The sequence below is a fragment of the Entelurus aequoreus genome, linkage group LG06, assembly GCF_033978785.1.
Source record: "Entelurus aequoreus isolate RoL-2023_Sb linkage group LG06, RoL_Eaeq_v1.1, whole genome shotgun sequence".
Taxonomy (NCBI): Eukaryota; Metazoa; Chordata; class Actinopteri; order Syngnathiformes; family Syngnathidae; genus Entelurus; species Entelurus aequoreus.
The window spans coordinates 28,372,121-28,396,290 of record NC_084736.1 but is presented as its reverse complement, the minus strand read 5'-3'; the positions used below and the strand labels follow the sequence as shown (position 1 = coordinate 28,396,290).

The 24,170-nt window shown below is 42.0% G+C and overlaps 1 protein-coding gene and 1 long non-coding RNA gene across 2 annotated transcripts in view; one reads left to right on the top strand and one right to left on the bottom strand.

Moving 5' to 3' along the window:
* The window catches only part of LOC133652095 (uncharacterized), a 37,446-nt gene extending 33,920 nt beyond the window's left edge, over positions 1-3,526 (bottom strand). The window contains exons 1-2 of the long non-coding RNA XR_009826522.1: positions 3,373-3,526; positions 2,847-2,951 (exon numbers count right to left, since the gene is read on the bottom strand). This is a non-coding gene — a long non-coding RNA (uncharacterized LOC133652095). The remainder of the gene's footprint in view (positions 1-2,846; positions 2,952-3,372) is intronic.
* Positions 1-24,170, top strand: part of cacna1ha (calcium channel, voltage-dependent, T type, alpha 1H subunit a) — a 179,362-nt gene that overhangs the window by 138,742 nt on the left and 16,450 nt on the right. The window contains exons 31-33 of the mRNA XM_062050471.1: positions 489-610; positions 20,294-20,452; positions 20,569-20,709. Coding sequence (XP_061906455.1) covers positions 489-610; positions 20,294-20,452; positions 20,569-20,709 — 422 coding nt within the window. The remainder of the gene's footprint in view (positions 1-488; positions 611-20,293; positions 20,453-20,568; positions 20,710-24,170) is intronic.

Here is a 24,170-nt window from a genome sequence, read left to right as displayed (position 1 = left end):
AGTGTTAAAAATGAGTCATACATTATTATTTGTTTTACTTTCAACACTGAAGTCTCCAGATCAACTTCAGATCTATCCCTTTTTATTAATATTGTGTTTGTTTTGTGCCCTTTTTGTCATGAAACACTTTCATGAACCTAACACAAAATATGCAATATTTCCCCCCATATTATTTTCAAAGTGGAATATTTGATGTGAAGTATTTGAATTCTTCCACATGCCAATAATTCAAAACATTGATTTTGATTCATTATTATTTTTTCAGCAATGACCGTAAAAAAAAAAAAAAAACGCCTTATTGTATTATTATTGCCAACATTGCAAGTTTTTCTCGTCACATTTCGCATTTCAGTGCGAACCGTTAAAAAAATAGCTGCCTGCCAAAAATGGACCCCGAGCCAGACTTTGGACACCCCTGATTATAAATCAACTTTGTTCCCTGCTTTTGTTTGCTAAATGACTGACTGTGCCCTTTGTGTGTCGATTAGAGTGCAACGACAACAACCCCTGCGAGGGCCTGAGTCGCCACGCCACCTTTGAAAATTTCGGGATGGCCTTCCTCACATTGTTTCGAGTGTCCACTGGAGACAACTGGAACGGGATTATGAAAGTATGAACACACACACACACTAAAACACTTTTGTGCACACTCACATGATAGAACTGACCTCCAAAAGCAATTACGGCGCAATAAAGAACGAAGCATGATGAGCACTTTCACGTCTGAAAAGTAATAATTCAGGGATGTTATCGCGTCGGTCCGAGTGAATCATATCGAGAAGACAACGCTATTAAAGGCAAGGACAATCTGAAGAAGCGACTTCAAGATGTTGCCCAAATGACGTATAATCCAAGCTACCAGAGCATCAACCTTGCAGAAGTAAAGTTACACATGCATGAATAAGCACTAAAGTATGTGGCAAAAAAAGTAGAGTACAAGGAAACTGTAATCATATTGACTTATTTATTGTGCAGACACAATGGAAATCTACTATCACATACTGGAACTGTTTTAGTGCCAGATATTTTCCAGAAGTTATTGTAGTGCAGTCAAGGTGACACAATGTAGGATGTAGAGCAGGGGTCCCCAAACTTATATATATATATATATATATATATATATATATATATATATATATATATATATATATATATATATATATATATATATAAATAAAATCTCTTTCTGGGGTGGTATCTGTGTCATCCTCAAGCTCGGGTCCTCTACCTGAGGCCTGGGAGTTGGAGGAGGTTCTGCGCAGTTTTTATGTGTATATGTATGTATCTATGCGTATATATATATATATATATATATATATATATATATATATATATATATATATATATATATATATATATATATATATATATATATATATATATTTTGTTTTATATGTATGTGTGTATATATATGTATACTTTGTTGTATATATATATATATTTGTTGTATATATTTTGTTGTATATATATATATATATATATATATATATATATATATATATATATATATATATATATATATATATATATATATATATACATACATACATACATACATACATACATACATACATACATATATATATATATACATACATACATATATATACATACATACATCCATACATATATATATTTTTATATGTATATATATATTTTTTATATGTATGTGTGTATATATATATATATATATATATATATATATATATATATATATATATATATATATATATATAGACACAAAAACACATACACACACACATATATATATATATATAAATATATATATATATTTTTATATGTATATATATATATTTTTTATATGTATGTGTATATATATATATATATATATATATATATATATATATATATATATATATATATATATATATATATATATATATATATATATATATACACACACACACAAAAACACATACACATATATATATATATATATATATATATATATATATATATATATATATATATATATATATATATATATATATGTATATGTATACATATATATTTATATATATATTTTTTTGTATATATATATATATATATATATATATTATACACATGTATTTATGAATGAATGGATGCTGGAGCCTATATATATATGTATATATATATATATATATATATATATATATATATATATATATATATATATATATATATATATATATATATATATATATATATATATATATATATATATATATATATATATATGTATATGTATACATATATATTTATATATATATTTTTTTGTATATATATATATATTATACACATGTATTTATGAATGAATGGATGCTGGAGCCTATATATGTATATATATATATATATATATATATATATATATATATATATATATATATATATATATATATATATATATATATATATATATATATATATATATATATATATATATATTATTTGTAATGTAATGTAATGTAATTAATTATAAATGCGGACAGACTCACCACATTCAGAGCATCTTTCTTGCTTGGACACACGTTTCCCCTACGATTTTGCCATTTTTTTCCCTTGCGCACTAATTGACTGAAAGAGCACGCACTTGACGTCACGTTATCGATGGGAAAATGCATTTTTAGACAATATGATTTGCCTGAGCGGCTAGGATAGTCCGAGAGTAACAAGCGGTAGAACACGGATTGGTGAATGGGCGAGAAAGGACAGATTAAAAAAATATATATATGTATAAAAAAAAATGTTTTAACTTAGGACTTCCCGCGGGCCAGATTTTGGACGCTGGCGGGCCGTAGCTGGCCCGTGGGCCGTAGTTTGGGGACCTCTGATGAAGAGTTTACCTGTCAGGGGACACCGCTGTAGCATCCCGGGTTGAAAAGATGGTCTCTCCAACTGATGGTTCACAATATTTATTCACCTTCTTTTACGTGAACACACTGTGAGAGCTACAGGAACACAAACATACAATTAGTAACTCTTAACAGTAGTTTACCTTAAACTTTTTTACTGTATTTATTGCACCTTGAATGAGTTACCTTGACAATGTTTACCTTGAGTGCTATCATTTGTATGTTCAACGTGTACACTTGTTACACTTTTAACTATCCATGTTGTACTTTCCATAAATCAAGACATAAAATATGTAATAGACATTACAAATGTCCTTGACGTTACAATCCATCCATCCATCCATCCATTCCTACCGCTTGTCCCTTTTGGGGTCGCCATAATACCTTGGGAACGTTGCAAGTAAGTTTGACTACAGTACGAAAGCACCCTCTAGTGGGCGATATATCGTCAAACAGTAACGTGCACTCGATAAAACACAACAAAAAATACATTTACACCGCAAATTGTGTCACTAACCTTGTTTCCTCATCAACCAGGTGCTAAGACACCGTGATTACTTCTGTTGTACACCTTAGAAGTAACTTTAACTTCGATGGATCACACTTTTCTCTGAACCTTGTTGTTTTCCCCGCTGCCGTACCTTTTCAGCAGCTGCCACTGATTTACGACACTTTTCTGGGCAGCTTGTTGACAGCATTTCAAAATAGAAGCTCCATACATATTTCCATTACAACAGTGTTTTTCAACCTTTTTTGAGCCAAGGCACATTTTTTGCGTTGAATAAAATCCGGAAGCGCACCACCAGCAGAAATCATTAAAAAACGAAACTCAGTTAACAGTAAATAGTCGTTGTCGCAGTTGTTGGATATGACTTTAAACCATAACCAACTATGCATTAAAGACCTACTGAAATGATTTTTTTTTATTTAAACGGGAATAGCAGATCCATTCTATGTGTCATACTTGATCATTTCGCGATATTGCCATATTTTTGCTGAAAGGATTTAGTAGAGAACAACGACGATAAAGGTCGCAACTTTTGGTCGTTGATAAAAAAAAGCCTTGCCTATACCGGAAGTAGCGTGACGTCACCGGAGGAAGGACTCCTCACATTTTCCCATTGTTTACAATGCAGCGAGAGAGATTCGGACCGAGAAAGCGACGATTACCCCATTAATTTGAGCGAGGATGAAAGATTTGTGGATGAGGAAATTGAGAGTGAAGGACTACAGTGCAGTGCAGGACGTATCTTTTTTCGCTCTGACCGTAACTTAGGTACAAGGGTTCATTGGATTCCACACTTTCTCCTTTTTCTATTGTGGATCACGGATTTGTATTTTAAACCACCTCGGATACTATATCCTCTTGAAAATGAGAGTCGAGAACGCAAAATGGACATTCACAGTGACTTTTATCTCCACGACAATACATCGGCGAAGCTCTTTGCCTACTGAGCTAACGTGATAGCAATGGGCTCAAATGCAGATAGAAACAAAATAAATAAATCCCTGACTGGAAGGATAGACAGAAGATCAACAATACTATTAAACCATGGACATGTAACTACACGGTTAATAATTCCCAGCTTGGCGAAGCTTAACAATGCTGTTGCTAACGACGCCATTGAAGCTAACTTAGCAACGGGACCTCACAGAGCTATGATAAAAACATTAGCGCTCCACCTACGCCAGCCCTCATCTGCTCATCAACACCCGTGCTCACCTGCGTTCCAGCGATCGACGGAAGGACTTCACCCGATCATCCGTGCGGTCGGCGGCTAGCGTCGGCTAGCGTCGGCTAGCGTCGGCTAGCGTCGGCTAGCGTCGGCTAGCGTCGGCTAGCGTCGGCTAGCGCGTCTGCTATCCAAGTCAAAGTCCTCCTGGTTGTGTTGCTACAGCCAGCCGCTAATACGCCGATCCCACCTACAACTTTCTTCTTTGCAGTCTTCATTGTTCATTAAACAAATACTGTACTGCACTGTCACAACCTGTCACATCACACCATAATTTATTTTAATTTTTTTGCTGTTTTCCTGTGTGCAGTGTTTTAGTTATTGTCTTGCGCTCCTATTTTGGTGGCTGTTTGTCTTTTTTTGGTATTTTCCTGTAGCAGTTTCATGTCTTCCTTTGAGCGATGTTTCACGCATTTACTTTGTTTTAGCAATCGAGAATATTTCAAATGTTTTCATCCTTCTTTGTGGGGACATTGTTGATTGTCATGTCATGTTCGGATGTACATTGTGAACGCTGTCTTTGCTCCACAGTAAGTCTTTGCTGTCGTCCAGCATTCTGTTTTTCCTTACTTTGTAGCCAGTTTAGTTGTAGTTTCGTTCTGCATAGCCTTCCCTATGCTTCAATGCCTTTTCTTAGGGGCACTCACCTTTTGTTTATTTTTGGTTTAAGCATTTGATACCTTTTTACCTGCACACCGCCTCCCGCTATTCCCGACATCTACAAAGCAATTAGCTACCGGCTGCCGCCTGCTGATATGGAAGAGTATTACACGGTTACTCTGCCGAGCTCTAGACAGCACCGACACTCAACAACAACACATAATTTGGAGACTATAGTTACTGGTTTGCAAAAAATATTTTTAACCCAATTAGGTGAAATTAGATAATCTCACAAGGCACACCAGACTGTATCCCGCGGCACACTTGTGGTTGAAAAACACTGCATTACAATACAACTAAAACATTGATTTGCAGCCGCAGACATCAAGAACATAAAGTGTTACGGACGACAGAGCCAGGTCAGGTTGACTTTATTTACATTCCGCAGCACCTGGAGGCAGCCTTCTGTCACTACTTTACGGCCTTCGGTGGCCAACAAACATTCAAGGAGGCAAGTGAGACGAAACATAAAGTGAAGTATGATTCTACTGTAGGCCAAGATAGTAGGAATTAAAGAAGGAAATGAAAAGATGAAATGTTGCAAAGCACCGAACATAGTTATGCGCCATATGGACAACAATATACACTATTTGCCAAAAGTATTTGGCCACCTGCCTTGACTCACATATGAACTTGAAGTGCCATCCTGTTCCTAACCCATAGGGTTCAATATGATGTGGGTCCACCTTTTGCAGCTATTACAGCTTCAACTCTTGTGGGAAGGCTGTCCACAAGGTTGCGGAGTGTGTTTATAGGAATTTTCCACCATTCTTCGAAAAGCACATTGGTGAGGTCACAAACGAGAAGGCCTGGCTCTCAGTCTCTGTTCTAATTCATCCCAAAGGTGTTCTATTGGGTTCAGGTCAGGACTCTGTGCAGGCCAGTCAAGTTCATCCACACCAAACTCTGTCATCCATGTCTTTATGGACCTTGTTTTGTGCACTGGTGCACAGTCATGTTGGAAGAGGAAGGGCCCGCTCCAAACTGTTCCCACAAGGTTGTGAGCATGGAATTGTCCAAAATGTTTTGGTATCCTGGAGCATTCAAAGTTCCTTTCACTGGAACTAAGGGGCCAAGCCCAACTCCTGAAAAGCAACCCCACACCATGATTCCTCCTCCACCAAATTTCACACTCCTACCACTTGGTGGCTGAGTTGCTGTTGTTCCCAAACTCTTCCATTTTCTTATAATAAAGCCGACAGTTCACTTTAGAATATTTAGGAGCGAGGAAATTTCACGACCGGATTTGTTGCACAGGTGGTATTAAAGAACTATACGTTTAAACTGATGTTGTTGTTGTTGTGCTGGGACTCTTCACCCGTGAGCGTACTCCGGTTAGGGAATAAGGACACCGTTTTACTTTTTAACTTCTTCTTTATATATTGCTTTGTAGCAGCAGCAGCTAAGCACCCTCTCACGTACACACACTGTTCAAAACATTGCCCGAAGGACCCCGGAAAAGTAAACATAGCTGCCCGGTAAACTGCCTGACTCAAAACAGACGTAACTTAAAGGTGCATGACTACAATAATAGCTTGTTTACGTCAACAATAATATAGTCAATTATATTCAACAATTATCATATTAAATAGGGAACTTTCTCTTACTCTTCTGACAAAGGGAATTTATAACAGCCGCCCCCTAAATAGCATGGCAATTTTGAAACAAACATAAATTCCCACAACAGTCCTTTAAACAGGATTATCCTCAGGAAGAGCTGACAGCTGGACCAGCCGAGCAACTGGTCTCACGTAAGTCTTCTCTCCAACTTTGACTTCAGCAGTCCGTATACATCCATCATCACTTGCATTTAACTTCACCACCCTGCCCATTGGCCAGTGAGCCCGTGGAAGCTGAGGATCAACAATCATCACAACTGTGTCCAGGGGGAGATGATCTGTGTGTTGGCGCCATCTCTGGCGGGTTTGAAGAGAGGGCAAGTAGTTTCTGATGAACTGTGTCCAGAAGTGGTCGGCCATCATCTGGCAATGACGCCAGCGCCTCCTGGTGAGGGTGTCAGGAGCATAGGCAACTTGTGGAAGAGAGGCATCCTGCCGCCCCATCAACAACATGCTGGGCGTCACTGGGTCTGGATCGGCCACATCCGAGGATACATATCCTAAAGGCTTGGCATTAAGGATGCCTTCCACTTCGATTAGGAGTGTGAGCAGAACCTCTTCTTGGAGCACTTGTGCACCTATGACCACTTGCAGGGATTTCTTGACTGATCGAATCTCACGCTCCCAGACACCACCAAAGTGGGGAGATGCTGGTGGGTTAAGACGGAACTTAATCTGTTTTTCTGCAAGCCGCTCCTGCAACTGTGATTCCATTGCTGCAAAGGCCTCCTTCAGCTCCTTATCTGCTCCTCTGAAGTTAGTCCCCTGATCAGAGAGGACCTCAAAGGGAGTGCCTCTCCGTGCGATGAACCGTCTCAGTGCGAGGAGGAAAGCATCTGTGTCGAGGCTGGTGAGTAGATCCAGATGTATACATCTCGTCGTGAGACATTTGAAAATGATCCCCCAGCGCTTTTCACTTCGCCTCCCAGCCTTGACCATGTACGGGCCAAAGCAGTCCACGCCTGTTGAGAAGAATGGAGGCTTGAGCAGCCGCAGACGGGCTGAGGGCAGGTCTGCCATCCTCGGCACCACTGGCTTCCCTCTCCACTTCATGCAACCAGTGCAAGCTCTCTGATACTTTTTGATAGCCTGCCTCCCTCGCAGAACCCAGTAGTAGCGCCTCATCTCTGCAAACACCCTATCAGGTCCAGGGTGGTGTAGCTGAGCATCCATCTCTTTAATGAGGAGTGTGGTGACTGCATGACGGGGATCCAACAGTATTGGGTGAGTGTCAGTGGGGATAGAGCTCTCTAAACGGCGCAGGCGTCCTCCAACCCGTATAAGACCCAATGTCGGGTCTAATTCTGGGGCGAGCGTACTCAGCCTGCTGCTGGGTGGCACATGCTTGCCGGCTCTGAGGCATCTGATTTCTTCAGAGAAGCAGTCTGTTTGGCTGGTTTTGAGCAGGTGGACTTCAGCATCTCTTAGGTCACACAGGGGTGAAGCGGGGTCGGCTGCCGCCCCATGAAGAGACTGTTGCGTGGCCTTGACCAACTCTCTCCAGCTGCTGAACCGGGTGAGATCTGGTATCTTGGGTGGTGAGCTGGTCTGTGTGAGAGCACAAAAAACACTGTGTTTTAACTCACCACGGTCCTCTGGCTCTGTGATGCTAGGACAGGATGGCCATTCATCCGGTGGACGGCAAAGGAATGCTGGTCCCAGGATCCAACGATTTGGCGCAACCAGCTCAGCTAACATCTTGCCACGGGTGAGATCGTCGGCCGGATTGTTAGCTGTATCCACATACCTCCAGGTGTGTGAGGCAGTCAGCTCCTGGATCTCAGAAACCCTTGTTCCCACAAAAACCTTGAACCTGCACGACTGAGATGTCAGCCAGGTGAGAACTGTTGTGGAGTCAGTCCATAAGAAGGTCTGGGCAATACACAAGGTGAGCTCTTTGTGAAGGAGGGAGGACAGCTGGGCTCCTGTCAGCGCTGCACAGAGCTCCAACCGTGGCATTGACTGCTGGCGTTTTGGGGCCACTCTAGACCTTGCCATCACAAATGAGACATAGACAGTGTCATTAGTTCTTGTGGTGAGATATGCCACTGACCCGTAGGCTTGCTCAGAGGAGTCACAGAAGACGTGGAGAGTATACTCTGTGGTGTCGGTAGCAAGCTCCAATGGTGCATAGGTCCGAGGGATGGAGATGTTGGCCAGCTCGGGGAGTTCTCTCTCCCAGCTGGACCAGGCCTGGAGGATGTCAGGAGGGAGATTCGGGTCGTCCCAGCTCCTCTTCTTTGCCCACAGTCTTTGGACGAGAATCTTGGCTCGTGTAGTGTACGGGATAATGATCCCGATCGGATCATACTGGCGGGCGAGTACCTTATAGATGTACCGCATAGTAGGGGTCTCACTCTCTGGGGGCTTTGGCTTGAAACCAAGCCGATCAGTTGGACAATACCACCGCAGACCAAGGGCTGGCTCCTGTGGATCGTTGCATTTCTCGGCCAGCCACAGCTCTGTGCTTTCAGATCGGGCACTGGAAGGCAAGTGGGAGACAACACATGAGAAGTTACTTGCCCACTGTCGAATCTCAAATCCTCCTGAGGCCAGACATTGTCGCATCTTGTCCACCAGGAGCTTGGCTGACTCAGTCGTTGACAGGCTCTGCAGACAGTTGTCCACGTAGAAAGACTGTTCGATGGACTGCAGGATGTCTTCATTTCCTGCAGCACATTCTTTGACATGTTTTTGCAGGGCAAATGTTGCACAACACGGGCTGCTTGTGGTACCAAATGGCAAGACATGCCATTGGTATACGTCAGGCTGTTTCTCCCTTTGCAGGTTTCTCCAAACAAACCTCAGCAACGGCTGGTCCTCCGGTAGCAGCCGAACTTGGTGGAACATGGCTCGGATATCTCCACTGATGGCGACAGCGTGCTGGCGGAACCGCAGGAGGACCCCGATGAGAGATGGGCCAAGGGTTGGACCTGGGAGAAGCTGCTCATTGAGAGAGAGACCACCATGATTAAAGGAGCAGTCAAAGACAAGGCGATGTTTGCCATTATGATGGACGAGGTGATGAGGTATGAACCATGACTCTCTGGAGCTGTTTCCCTCTCCCTCCTGGAGCTTTGTGACACACCCACCATCTATAAGCTTCTGGATCTCTGCTTCATATATTTTAGCTTTGACAGTGTCTTTAAGCAGTCGTCTCTCTGTACTGCGTAGCTTTGGCATCACTGCTTCAACATCTGCTTTTAGTGGTGGTGCACCTTTTATCCGGAGCAGGGGTGTAGTGTAGCGAAGTGTGTCACCAACCTTCACTCTCTTAGTGCGTGCTTCCAAGACGCTCACCGCTTCCTGGTCCAGGCGAGACCGCACTGCTAGCCGCTCGCTACGGAATGGGAGCACATCAAGCTGCCAGAGGCGTTCGACTTGTTGGTAGATGTCATCTGGTGTAGGGTTGAAGGCGGTGTAGTAGCATGATGCAGCGGGGGACTGGGAACCATCTGGGCCTTGAAGCGTCCAGCCGAGTGCTGTATGGATAGCTACGGGTCCTCCCTTTGGGCCAAACCTCACAGGTTCTGTAGCAGTGATCAAGTGAGTGTAATCTGCACCAAGGAGCAGCAGTGGTTGCACCTTATTGAAGCTCTGCAGTTGTAATCCTCTCAGGTGATGGTAGCGTCTCTGGAGCGCTGCTATTGGATAGGATTGCTCTGTCAGGGTGAGTCGACCTGCTGTGTAGGCCCTCTCAACCAAATGCTGCTGTGATGGTGATGCTGGAGAAGCTACATGAAAGTCAACTGATGCTCCAGTGAGGTGAACCACATCCTGACGAACAGTCCGCAGGGTGAGGGACTCTGCTCTGCCTCTGAGCTTCAGGTCTCGAACTGCAGCTGGGAGTATTATGGTGCGTTCAGCTCCATCATCGAGGATTGCATAGGTCTGCAGTGATCTGGTCCCATGACTGATAATGATTGGCACCACCTTGAGGTATACTTTCCCTCCCTGCATCGAGTTAGCTGCTGAGGTGCAGTCTTTGGGTGTGATGAGGAAGATTTGGGGGCCCGGCCTGGTGATGTCATGCAGCACTCTCAGGTGGATCTCCTGACACTCACTGCAAGGTTTCTTTAATGTGCAGCTCTCTTCATCGTGGTTAGTACGGCCACAGTTACGACAGCGCTTTCCGCCTGCTATCCACTTCTCAATTTCCTGTGTTGAGCATTGAATAATGTCTGGACACTGCGACAAGTAGTGCTCTGTACTCTTGCAGAAGAGACACATCCTTTTAAACTTTTGTTGCCTAGCTGCTGGCCGAGTCGTTTCGGCTGATTTGGGCTGGTCTGCGCCGTGATACACAGAAACAGGCCGAGTCCGAGGCCGGGGAGAAGGAACAGGTCTGTCTCGATTGGCAGGCGGTGCTCCTTCAGCTCGATGGCGCTGTGCCATTTTTGCGGACAGTCTCTGAGCTTCTGCCTTCACCTTGAGCCACTCTGCGAGGTCTCTGAGGTTGTATGGATTTAGGCTGCTGGTGCTGAGGCGCCCCTGAACCTGCAGATGCTCCACAAAATTGTCTCTCATGTGTCTAGGGAGTTTGCTAAGTAGCCGGTCAACATGGCCAGTAGACATCACTTCCATCCCATTAGGCCCTTCCAATGAGGTTAGCATTCCCACTAGCAAGTCAACGTTGAGGGCGAAGCTCTGGAAGGCTTTGGGGTCTCCTGATTTGACATCAGGAGAGTTCAGGATGGCTGCAATCTCACTTTGTGCCAACTGATGTGGCTGCCCGTACTGTCTCTGCAAAGCCTGCATGGCGGCGGTGTAGGGCTGTACATAATGTCTGTGTGACTGAGCTATTAGCTTAGCTTCATCCAGGATCAAGTGTTCCATAAGCACACGGTATTTGTAATGTTCAGAAAGTTCAGTGTGTGGATTGAGCAGGTGATCTAACGCCATTTTTAAATCAGCAAACTCTCTCTCACTGTCATGCACCAACTTAGGCAGTTCAGGTATTGGAACAGGCTGTCTGGGGGACTTGGTAGTGTAAGGTACCTGTAGTGGCGTATACTGAGACTGGGGACTGTACTGAACCTGTTGAGTTGATGGGGGCTGTTGCAGAGTGAAACCAGCAGGGGGAGACACCAGTTGATATGCTGGCTGAGTTGATGGCGGATACACAGGCTGGTAGAGTTGCAGCTGTTGGTTCTGCGTTGGCAGTGGTGACTGGTGTAATTGCTGTGTAGCGATGGTTGATGGAGGCTGATAGACAGTCCCCAGGGGAGTGGCAGCGCTGTAGGGCGATGGATTGATAACTGGCGGAGTGCCAGCCGCAACAGGTAGCTGTGGTGCAGAATATGGCGCTGTTGCTATCTGTGGGGATTGATAGGCTGGTTGTGCAAACAGTGGAGCGTGTTGCTCCACGGGCTGTGCAGACGGGAGTGGGGTGTATTGCCACACTGGCGCTGGATTTACTGGTGTTGTCTGCATGGGCAGGTATTGCAGTTGTGCAGCTGGTGGCACTCTGTCCTGTACATTGTTAATCATCACTGTGGTAGGCTGGTTAGACAGGTAGCCTGATGTAACTGATGTCTGTGGGCTGGCATAACTCGCTACTTGTGAAGCTTGAGGTGTAGGCTGCAGCATAGAAACATTCAGCGTAGTGAGGGGAGGCGGTGCCCATGCAGATGTCACAGTTGAAGGCAGAGACTGCGTCAGTGTGTAGTTCTCCTGTCTACCACCTGGTGTAGGAGTCTTTGCTGCTTGAAGCTCTAGTGTTGTAGAGATGGTATGTGGCAGTGTAGACAGGTGTGGCTCATGCTGAAGCAGCCTAGATGATCCAAGATGGAGGCTGGATGGCTGTGACAGAGGGGTGCTGTGAACTACTGGACAGTTTAGCCAGGGTGATTGATATGTTGGGACGCTCATATTGAGATTAGCTGGTGGCCGTAGGACAGGAGAACCCTGCCTGCTTTGATAGCTCCGCCTCGCGGGCGCCGCCGATGGTTGGCTCATATGGCGTGTTAGCTGGCTGGGCAAGTCTCTAGCATGTATCGCCATGTTCCACTCGCTCACCTTGTCGGCCGCTCCCGCCGAAAATGGACGATCGGGGATAGCGTGCGCTCCGTGCGGCTGGTCCTCCATGCACACAGACTCGGTCTGTAGGCTGAGTGACTGCAGCCGCTGGGCGCCGACGCTCTCTCCTCGGTCCTCCGCGCGGGCACCGTGAGGAATGAGGGACTGTGGGAGGCTAACCTGGTAGCCTTCTAGACGAGTTGGAAGCTGTCGCTGTCTTGCTCCGAGTGCGCCACCGTCTGCCGCTGTTGTTAGCGCTGCGTCCATTTCTCCGTCGCGAGTGAAGATAATCCGGCTCGAAGGACCAATATTAAAGAACTATACGTTTAAACTGATGTTGTTGTTGTTGTGCTGGGACTCTTCACCCGTGAGCGTACTCCGGTTAGGGAATAAGGACACCGTTTTACTTTTTAACTTCTTCTTTATATATTGCTTTGTAGCAGCAGCAGCTAAGCACCCTCTCACGTACACACACTGTTCAAAACATTGCCCGAAGGACCCCGGAAAAGTAAACATAGCTGCCCGGTAAACTGCCTGACTCAAAACAGACGTAACTTAAAGGTGCATGACTACAATAATAGCTTGTTTACGTCAACAATAATATAGTCAATTATATTCAACAATTATCATATTAAATAGGGAACTTTCTCTTACTCTTCTGACAAAGGGAATTTATAACAGGTGGCATCCTATGACAGTTCCACGCTGGAAATCACTGAGCTCCTGAGCGCGGCCCATTCTTTCACTGTTTGTAGAAACAGTCTCCATGCCTAAGTGCTTGATTTTATACACCTGTGGCCGGGCCAAGTGATTAGGACCCCTGATTCTGATCATTTGAATGGATGGCCAAATACTTTTGGCAATATAGTATATATCCCTATTAGGGATGGGTACAGTTCACATTAGCGGTGCCTGGGTACTCAATGGTACTCAATTGTACCAATTTTTGGTACTATTATGTGGTAACAAAAATATTAATTGTTTTGATGATAAAATCTATTTTTTTATGGCAACATTTAAAAATGAGGTGATTATGATAACTGATGTCCAGTTGTTGTATCTTGTTTTATTATCACATTTCTGAGTCTCAATAACAGTTGCAAGTCCAAGACGTTAGATGGCAGTAGTGTTTTGGTAGTTTATGGTGTGTTGGCTTGTCAGTTCAGTCTTATTTTGTTTCTCCCTAAAACGTGTTAATACTGTAAGCATTGTACTATGCGCACCAGCTGTTTGATTTGAACATGCATCTTAGTTTGGAGGTGTTGAAATCGCCATGTGAAATCGCTAATGTTAATCACTAGCATGTTAATGGCAAAGCCAATGTATATTAGCACTTTTTAAAAAAAATGTGGCGCCTGACTTTACTGACGATGAAGCGTTTTTTGAATCCACTTCTTTGTTGTCATTGAAAATTGCAAAATTACCTTAAAGTAGTTGGTCCGAGTCCGCTGTCAGTGCTGCTGGAGTGATCGGAAAGTGCCTAAATGCGATGAGCCGGCCGAGGGTGACGTCACACTCAACCCAGGTACCAAAACATGGCACCGTTGGTTTTTAAGTGAATGGGTGCCTATTCGGTTTTGTTACATTATTATATTTGGATATATCACGATAGAGTATATTTTCTTAAACTTCAACTCACATTTTGGCGACTCAGCACTATTTCCACCAAACAAATTTGTCTTTGTTTCTTGCGTAGACAGAGCAGAAACAACAAAATGTAACAATAAATCAACTCCCTATTGATCAAACGGCTCCATTGTTGTCCTCCCGCGGAGCCCTGACTTACTTCATGTTCCTGTCTGCGCCGCTTCCATTGTGTTCTCCGTCTATACACTGTTGACATTTTTACTCCTGCCGTAAAGTACTTTGACATCACCTTTTCTCCTCCAAACATATTGCTGGGTATTGTGGCCAAACAGCTCAATTTTTGTTTAATCTGACCGGAGAACTTTCCTCCAGAAGGTCTTATCTTTGTCCATGTGATGTCATATTGAAACAAACATGTTGCTGTTTGGCCACAATACCCAGCAATATGTTTGTAGGAGAAAAGGTGAGGCCTTTAATCGCAGGAACACCAACCCTACCGTCAAACATGGTGGTGGTAGTATTATGCTCTGGGCCTGTTTTGCTGCCAATGGAACTGGTGCTTTACAGAGAGTAAATGGGACAATGAAAAAGGAGGATTATCTCCAAATTCTTCAGGACAACCTAAAATCATCAGCCCGGAGGTTGGGTCTTGGGTGCAGTTGGGTGTTCCAACAGGACAATGACCCCAAACACACGTCAAAAGTGGTAAAGAAATGGCTAAATCAGGCTAGAATTAAGATTTTAGAATGACCTTACCCAAAGTCCTGACTTAAACATGTGGACAATGCTGAAGAAACAAGTCCATGTCAGAAAACCAACACATTTAGCTGCACCAATTTTGTGAAGAGGGGTAGTCAAAAATTCAAGCAGAAGCTTGTGGATGGCTACCAAAAGTGCCTTATTGCAGTGAAACTTGCCAAGGGACATGTAACCAAATATTAACATTGCTGTATGTACACTACCGTTTAAAAGTTTGGGGTCACCCGAACAATTTTGTGGAATAGCCTTCATTTCTAAGAACAACAATAGACTGTCGAGTTTCAGATGAAAGTTCTCTTATACTGGCCATTTTGAGCGTTTAATTGACCCCACAAATGTGATGCTCCAGAAACTCAATCTGCTCAAAGGAAGGTCAGTTTTGTAGCTTCTGTAACGAGCTAAACTGTTTTCAGATGTGTGAACATGATTGCACAAGGGTTTTCTAATCATCAATTAGCCTTCTGAGCCAATGAGCAAACATATTGTACCATTAGAACACTGGAGTGATAGTTGCTGGAAATGGGCCTCTATACACCTATGTAGATATTGCACCAAAAACCAGACATTTGCAGCTAGAATAGTCATTTACCACATTAGCAATGTATAGAGTGTATTTCTTTAAAGTTAAGACTAGTTTAAAGTTATCTTCATTGAAAAGTACAGTGCTTTTCCTTCAAAAATAAGGACATTTCAATGTGACCCCAAACTTTTGAACAGTAGTGTATACTTTTGACCCAACAGATTTGGTCACATTTTCAGTAGACCCATAATCAATTCATAAAAGAACCAAACTCCATGAATGTTTTTTGTGACCAACAAGTATGTGCTCCAATCACTTTATCACAAAAAAATAAGAGTTGTAGAAATTATTGTAAACTCAAGACAGCCATGACATTTTGTTCTTTACTTTTGACCATGACTGTATATCATAATATCGCACAGCACTAAACTCTATTTTACATCTAAAAAAGGCTCTTATTTTTTTATTTGTGAAAACCAAGGCATATTTTTGGTGTTGTTTTAAAAATAAAAACCGAGCTACGACTAGGGATGAGTACACTCCATTTTAAACTGATAGAGTTCCAAAATGTTTTGTATTTTTGTGTGTTAACAAATGTTTATTTTGTAATGTAACATCTATAATGAGCTGATTATGATAACATTAGGCAGTTGCACTACCAAGACACTAGATGGCAGTGCTGTGTTACTTGACCTTTGAGGGCCAGCCAAAAAACATGTGTTTCTCTGTGTGGGCCGCAGCTGTACTCAGTTGTAATACACTTTTCCACCACTTGTGGCAGTGAAGGCAATATCAAACAAACAGTTAAATTAAGAAATATTTATTAAATTATTTAGTGTGTTATTGCTAGGACATTCACACATATTCACCAGAAAATCATCAATTTATTATTATGATCCCGCCGCAAAAGTTTGGCGGAGGCCACAGCCCACAATTTTGTATCCAATCGGAACCGTTTGAGTATCAAAACGTTTGATTTGTCCGGGAATCGTGACCTCCCCCTCAAAAACATTTTTTATATATCCTATATTACCCAGAGTTCACGGTTTCCTGGGACATTTTTCCCCATTGAAATCGAAGGGGCCATTTTTCGAACTTGCACATTTCTCACCTGATTGGAACCGTTCCACAATCAAACTAGCCTTTTCCAAGTTCAAAACAATTCCAGGAATTCCCACAAGCCCTATTTTCACCACTCGCTGTAATGTTTTCACAGTCCACATTTTTCAACTTATTCCAACCATTATACCTTCAAAACATTCCTCTTAGTTGGGACAACAAAAGTTATCTTTTTTTTGTACAATTTCACGGTTTTCCTAAATTCCAGGAATTCGGAATTTACCATTCTCAATTCAAACGGTTGCAACGTCAAAATTTTTCAACCGATTATAAAAATTCTAATACTATCCTATGAATGTCATCTAGGACATTTGTGCTAGTATCAATATTTTCAAAAAAAGTCCTGTTTTCCTGAAATTCTAGGAATTCTGAAATAACCATTTTCAATTCAAATGGTTGCTAAATCAACATTTTTCAACCGATTATAAAAAAACTAACACTATCCTCTTCATGTCATGTAGGACAATCTAATATCAATATTTTCAAAAATTTAGTTTTACCGAAATTCCCAAATTTCCAGGAAATTCCCATTCAAATCAATAGACATATTCAAAGTTCTACAATGCCCAAAATTCTCAAATCTCAATTTGTCTGCATTTTTTACCCGATTCCGACCTTTCAACCATCCACACACTACTCTTCCATTATATCAAACGCCAAACATGTTTTACTTTTCCCCAAATTCCCGCCTTTCTCTGAATTTCCAGTAATTTTCTCCCCATTGACAATGAATGAGAAATATACAATCGACTGCATATCCCACATTTCTCAACCGATTTGAACCGTTCCAACATCCACACACTACATTCACCCTGAACATTCAAGCATTTCAGTTCCACTCACGCGTCACGGCGGTTTGGCGGCTTGGCGGCTTGCGCACCTAGGGCATTCACACGCAATTCCTAACGGAATTTCAAATTCAAGTTGTTTATTATTATTTAGTTAGAATGTATTTATTTTAGCACTGTGTAATCGCATTTACATTTATTTGATCAGTTTTTATGAGTCCCTTATTTTACAGTTTATTTGATTGCTATCTATTTTTGTAATCAGCCTGACCTAAGAATTTGGGATTAACCCATGTTTTTTTATAATTTGACAAGGTTAGATATAATTATGGCGTTTGATTAAAATCAAAAGTAAGATTACTATCCATCAATCCATCCATGTTCTACCGCTTGTCCCGTTCGGGGTTGCGGGGGGTGCTGGAGCCTATCTAAGTCAATGTTAATATTTGAGTGGGTCCCCTCCCTGGTATGTTGTTTAACTAAGATGTAGCTTTTTCCATGAATGAATGTGTTACGGTATGTTGCGCCCTACAAAGTGTTTATACTGTAAAGTAATGTCCTTATTACACACCAGCTGTTTGATTTGTAACGTTTATATTAGTAGTTTTCATTACCGTATTTGGAATTGTGGAATTTGCCATGTAAAATCGCTAATGCTAATAGTAGCCTGTCTATGGACAATCCAATATAAATTAGCATCGAGCTGGTACATTTTGGAAGAGTGGAGGTTTTTTTTCACCTTCAAATGTTTTCTACCAGGCATAGTTGCTTTGTTGGTGTTGAAAATTGCAAAACTGTTTGATTTTAAGCAAACCATATCCAGTATTACTAACAGAATACGGTCGGTGCCTATGAAATTATCAAATTCTGTACTCTTCCTGAGAAAATACTGTATAATTAGGGCCCGAGCAGCAATTGCTTCATTTATAATTACTCTCCCACTTCTATTGCATTTTAAAGGGAATTAACATGCACAAAAACTCACCAATATTTGCAAGCGTGTCTGGTCCGGCAAAAAAAATTCTACTTTTGGGGTCCCAAACAAAAAATGTCAAAAACAACTCTTTAGCGCCCCCTTTAAAGGTATACAAAACAATAGCCCCTGCCCCATTTTTACGTCTTCACAAAAATCGCCGGAGACGACAAGACACACATAAAAGCCTCAAGAACCCATATTTGAAAACAAACAGGAAGTCGGCATTCTTGATTTCCGCCGGCCATTTTTAGGCCAAATACAGGACGAACTTTGACCAAATTAACCTCGGTTAAAATGACAGACGCTGCACAGATGGGCAGGATTTTGCCGACAACATAAAATGTGGGCGTGGCATGGCGCCAAACTTCCATCTGACGGTTCCCCTTGAGATTTTGAACATTTGTAACTCGGCTCCACAAATTCAGATCCTGATCACAATGATTCAAATAATACAGATGACACCTTGAAGCTCTACATGGGTCAGTACCTATTTGTAGCTAATTTGTAGTGGGCGGAGTCTGGCGGAAAATAAAACTGATCCTCGCCATCAACCATCAAACTGTCATTACTTCACTTTAAATGATCAGATCTTCTTCCAGACTGATGTAAGGATTTAAGGTCGGGATCTGATCATGGCTAGACGTTGGTGGAAAACCAAACCAGTGGTACAGTCGTGGTCAAAAGTTTACATACACTTGTAAAGAACATAATGTCGTGGCTACAACTCTTATTTTTTTGTAATAGAGAGATTGGAGCACATACTTGTTTGTCACAAAAAAACATTCATGAAGTTTAGTTATTTTATGACTTTATTATGGGTCTACTGAAAATGTGACCAAATCTGCTGGGTCAAAAGTATACATACAGCAATGTTAAAATTTGGTTACATGTCCCTTGGCAGGTTTTACTTGCAATATTGCGCTTTTGGTAACCATCCACAAGCTTCTGGTTGATTTTTGACCACTCCTCTTGACAAAATTGGTGCAGTTCAGCTAAATGTGTTGGTTTTCTGACATGGACTTGTTTCTTCAGCATTGTCCACATGTTTAAATCAGGACTTTGGGAAGGCCATTCTAAAACCTTAATTTAAGCCTGATTTAGCCATTCCTTTCCTGTGCCCAAGACCCAACCTACGGGCTGATGATTTTAGGTTGTCCTGAAGAATTTGGAGGTAATCCTCTTTTTTCATTGTCCCATTTAAAGTACCAGTTCCATTGTCAGCAAAACAGGCCCAGCGCATAATACTACCACCACCATGTTGACGGTAGGTATGGTGTTCCTGGTATTAAAGGCCTCACCTTTTCTCCTCCAAACATATTGCTGGGTATTGTGGCCAAACAGCTCAATTTTTGTGTCATCTGACATCACATGGACAAAGATAATACCTTCTTCGAGGAAAGTTCACGATGGTCCGAGGTACAGTATTTTAAACACAGTGACAGCAGAAAAACTCTTGGATTAAATATGACTCAGAGGATATTTCAAAGTAATCACCCAGTGAGCCAAATGTCAGGCCTGCTAATGTCGTCTTTAGTGTTCAGTCTGGCTTGTGGGAGAAATAAACCGCGGCTGTTCAGGGACCCAACAGTTGCGTTGAAGAAAGACTTTTTGGTTGGAATAAAATGTGCCTTTGACTCTTGTCTGTATTTGATTCCTCAGGACACACTGAGAGACTGTCGTCCAGAGGACGGCCAGTGTCTGACCTACCTGCCTCTGGTGTCCCCTATTTACTTTGTCACCTTTGTGCTCATGGCCCAGTTTGTGCTGGTTAATGTGGTGGTGGCTGTGCTGATGAAGCACCTGGAAGAAAGCAACAAGGTACAGTAGCACTTACGCCCGACGACATTCCAATAAACTTCCAGACTGTTGGGCGTTGCGGGTCTCGGGCGTTTTGATTCACAGTAAGTTTGTCAGTGATTCGTTGACTTTTACAGGAGGCCAAAGAGGACGCGGAGATGGATGCAGAAATTGCCATGGAAATGGCGATGGAGCAGCAGCGCAGGTTAAGCACCGCCTCCAGCAGCAGCTCGGGGGCGGGGACCTTTGATGGTCCATGTCCACAATCACCTGGCCAGGTAGGGGCTGTTAAAAATCAAAATGTACATACCGACTATAGAGTGCACTGGTATATAAGCCGCACCCCCTACATTTTAGAGGGAAAAAAAAAAATCCATATATAAGTCGCACTAGACTAAAAGCCACAGGTATTTACAATGTGAAAAGAGTTATTTACACAGAAATATTTTGTAAATGTTTATCTACATACCTTAATTGTTTCCAAACGGTGTCTGTAACACGGCAGTAAAAGGGCTGATCAAACAAAACAGAAGTCATCGTCATGGACCCACTAGCTGCGGTAGCTAGCTCTCCAATAGAGCTAAACAGACTCAATAACTCCACGGTGACGTTTTGGTGAATTTACTGCGGAATTTGTGAAAGTGAAACAATACAAAAAGAATCCCGTTGTAAGTTAATAACACTAACACAGACACTTGCAAATGTGTTAGCATATCAGCAAATGCTAACGATGCTACAGTCATTACATTACGATAGCACATACACATATGCATGAAAACACTCCCACAGACGTCACACAGTGGGACGGTTTACTAAATAAGAATTGTTTTAGTTATACGTTTTTATTTTAAAACATTGCTATGAGTGATGAATGATGAATCCAAAAGCTTCATTACATTACGATAATGGCATGAAAACACTACAGACATCACACATGGGACGGTTTAATAAGCGTGAATTGTTTTAGTTATATTGTAAATCTTACAAACGTTGTTTGGAGTGAATGAAGAATCCTTTTGAGCAGAACAGTATGGACGATTTTACTTCCGGTTTAAGGAATTAAAACAGCTCTCCAATCAGCTTAACAGACTCAATAACTCCACGGAGAAGTTTTGGTAAATTTTCTGAGGAACTTGTGAAACTGAAACAATACAAAAATAATGCCGTTGTAAGTTAACAATACTAACACAGACACTGGTAAACGTGTTGGCATAATAGTTAATGCTAACGATGCTAGCATTACGATAGCATGTACAAATATGCATGAAAACACTCCTACAGACGTCACACATGGGGCGGTTTAGTAAGTAAGAATTGTTTTAGTTATATTGTAAAACTTATGAACGTTGCTTTCAGTGATGAATGAAGAATCCATACGAGTAGAAACCCCATAAAGGTAGGAAGACTTAATGGCACTTGTACTTCCGGTTTAAATCTTCAAACAGCAGGAAACACTATCGCATTCACCCAGCAGCACCTGCAGTGAGCGAACTCGTCCAAAAGATAGTGCCGCAGCACAAAAAATAACACGCCGTTCAAGTGTCTCTGCATGTTTTTTATGAAAACTATTCGCTTTATGGCCGTCAGCGAAGAAAAGTCCATAAATTAGCCACACCGTTGTATAAGCCGCAGGGTGCAAAGCGTAGGAAAAATGTAGCGGATATTAGTCTGGAATTTACGGTATTTTACCTGGCCTTGTCTGGGCTGCTGCAGTGGAAGAGACCACCATCGTGGTACGAGGGAACCTGATCATTGAACTATGGGACTATCCATCCATCCATCCATTTTCTACCGCTTCTTCCCTTTGGGGTCGCGGGGTGCGCTGGAGCCTATCTCAGCTACAATCGGGCGGAAGGCGGGGTACACCCTGGACAAGTCGCCACCTCATCGCAGGGCCAACACAGATATACAGACAACCATTCACACACTAGAGCCAATTTAGTGTTGCCAATCAACCTATCCCCAGGAGCCGTAGTACCCGGAGGGAACCCACACAGTCACGGGTTTAACATGCAAACTCCACACAGAAAGATCCCGAGGCCGGGATTGAACTCACGACTACTCAGGACCTTCGTATTGTGAGGCAGACGCACTAACCCCTCTGCCACCGTGCTGCCCACTATGGGACTATTTAATAGCAAATATTTACAAAGTGTTTTTCCATCAAATGATTTAATTGAATTTTTGACATAGTTATTATCAAACTGTCTGCTGGGGTCTGTGTTTTTCCGGACCGCCGGATGCGGAGACGGCAGGCATGTGCATGAAAAAGCCCTCTTTATTATGGGAAATAACAAAGATGTGCAGCTGGGAAGTGCACAAGCATAAATAGGCTTTTGAAGGACTAAAAAAAATTATCCAGCCTAGTCCAGAGGACAGTTGGGGGAGCCAGTACGTAGACAAGCGCTCACATGAAATTTCAACGACAGAAATTGCATTTTTTTAGTTCTTTGAAAGAAAATCTGTAAATTGTGTGGATTTTAAAAACGAAAACTACAAAAATAGCCCCCGGACTTTGATTTGTTCAGTCTGTGGCACTCAGTGGAAAAAGTTTGGGCCTGTGTTGGAGACATATGAACCATCTTGGTTCGGTAAAGCCAAATCTGGACAAAATACGGCCCGCGGGCCACATGCGGCCCATTAAGATTTTCAATCCGGCCCGCCGGACATTATACATAATTTTTTTAGACCTTTAACATCAAAATTGTATTCGCCATTGTGATGTGCAGTGCTGATTTTAAATGGCCGTAACTCTTGAACTAAAGAAAATATTTCAATGGTTGAAATCTGCACTTTTGGGTGTTGTAGGAGTTATTACGGTAATCTACATCACAGCAGCTCAGATGAGAAACAAAGAGTGGGCGGGGCTTCTTTTCAGAGCAGCCAACCCAAACGCATGTGTCAGAATCAAATGCAGAAGCACATTTTTACAACAAAGTTCTGCATAACAGTGATAATATATAATAATGTAGGTGTTTATTACCCTTTGTTACATTTTTGTTGTGTTTTGCTTATAAAAGATGTCCATGGAGGAGCTGGTCTGAGAAGTGAAAGAGCAAAGTTCATATGTTGTTAATATTCAGTGTTTTATTGTTCATAGTTAATATTGTAAATCCCACTTTCTTTATTCTAATTTACATGTCGGGTGTCCCGTTCAGTAAAAAACTGTAAAATTCCATTCTGTTTTTTTGAGGTGGTCTGTCATAACGTTTTTTAGAATTTCATCGGACATTGTGACTTTTGCTATTAGTGTTCCTGAAAAAAAGGGACCCAAACACACTTACTGTACAGCTAAATGTGTATATATCATTTATACACGCATACACTTTGCCCCCCCCCTGCCACATTTGTTTCTCTCAATGTGGCCCCCGAGTCAAAATATTTGCCCAGCTCTGGGTTATGCGGCTAAAACCTGAAATAGTTTTCCACAAAATGTGTGACAGGCCTTAAGTATTTTATCTGCACTCTTTAATCAATTCATAATTATTACTTTCATTCATGATTTTGTCAAACAATTGCCTTGCGTTCAAATTGTGCTCCACGGATTAAACCTGCCTTGCTTACGTGGTCTCCGCCATGTTGTTTTCAAGTCAGGTTAAGACACAGGTATCAAACTCATGGGCCGGCCAGATCATCATTTTATGTCAATAAAGTACTTCATATTTTCTCACTAAATGTAATTGATTGTTTTCATTTCGACAGAAAAAATATATGTAGGGCTTAAAATTGCATGCCGTTT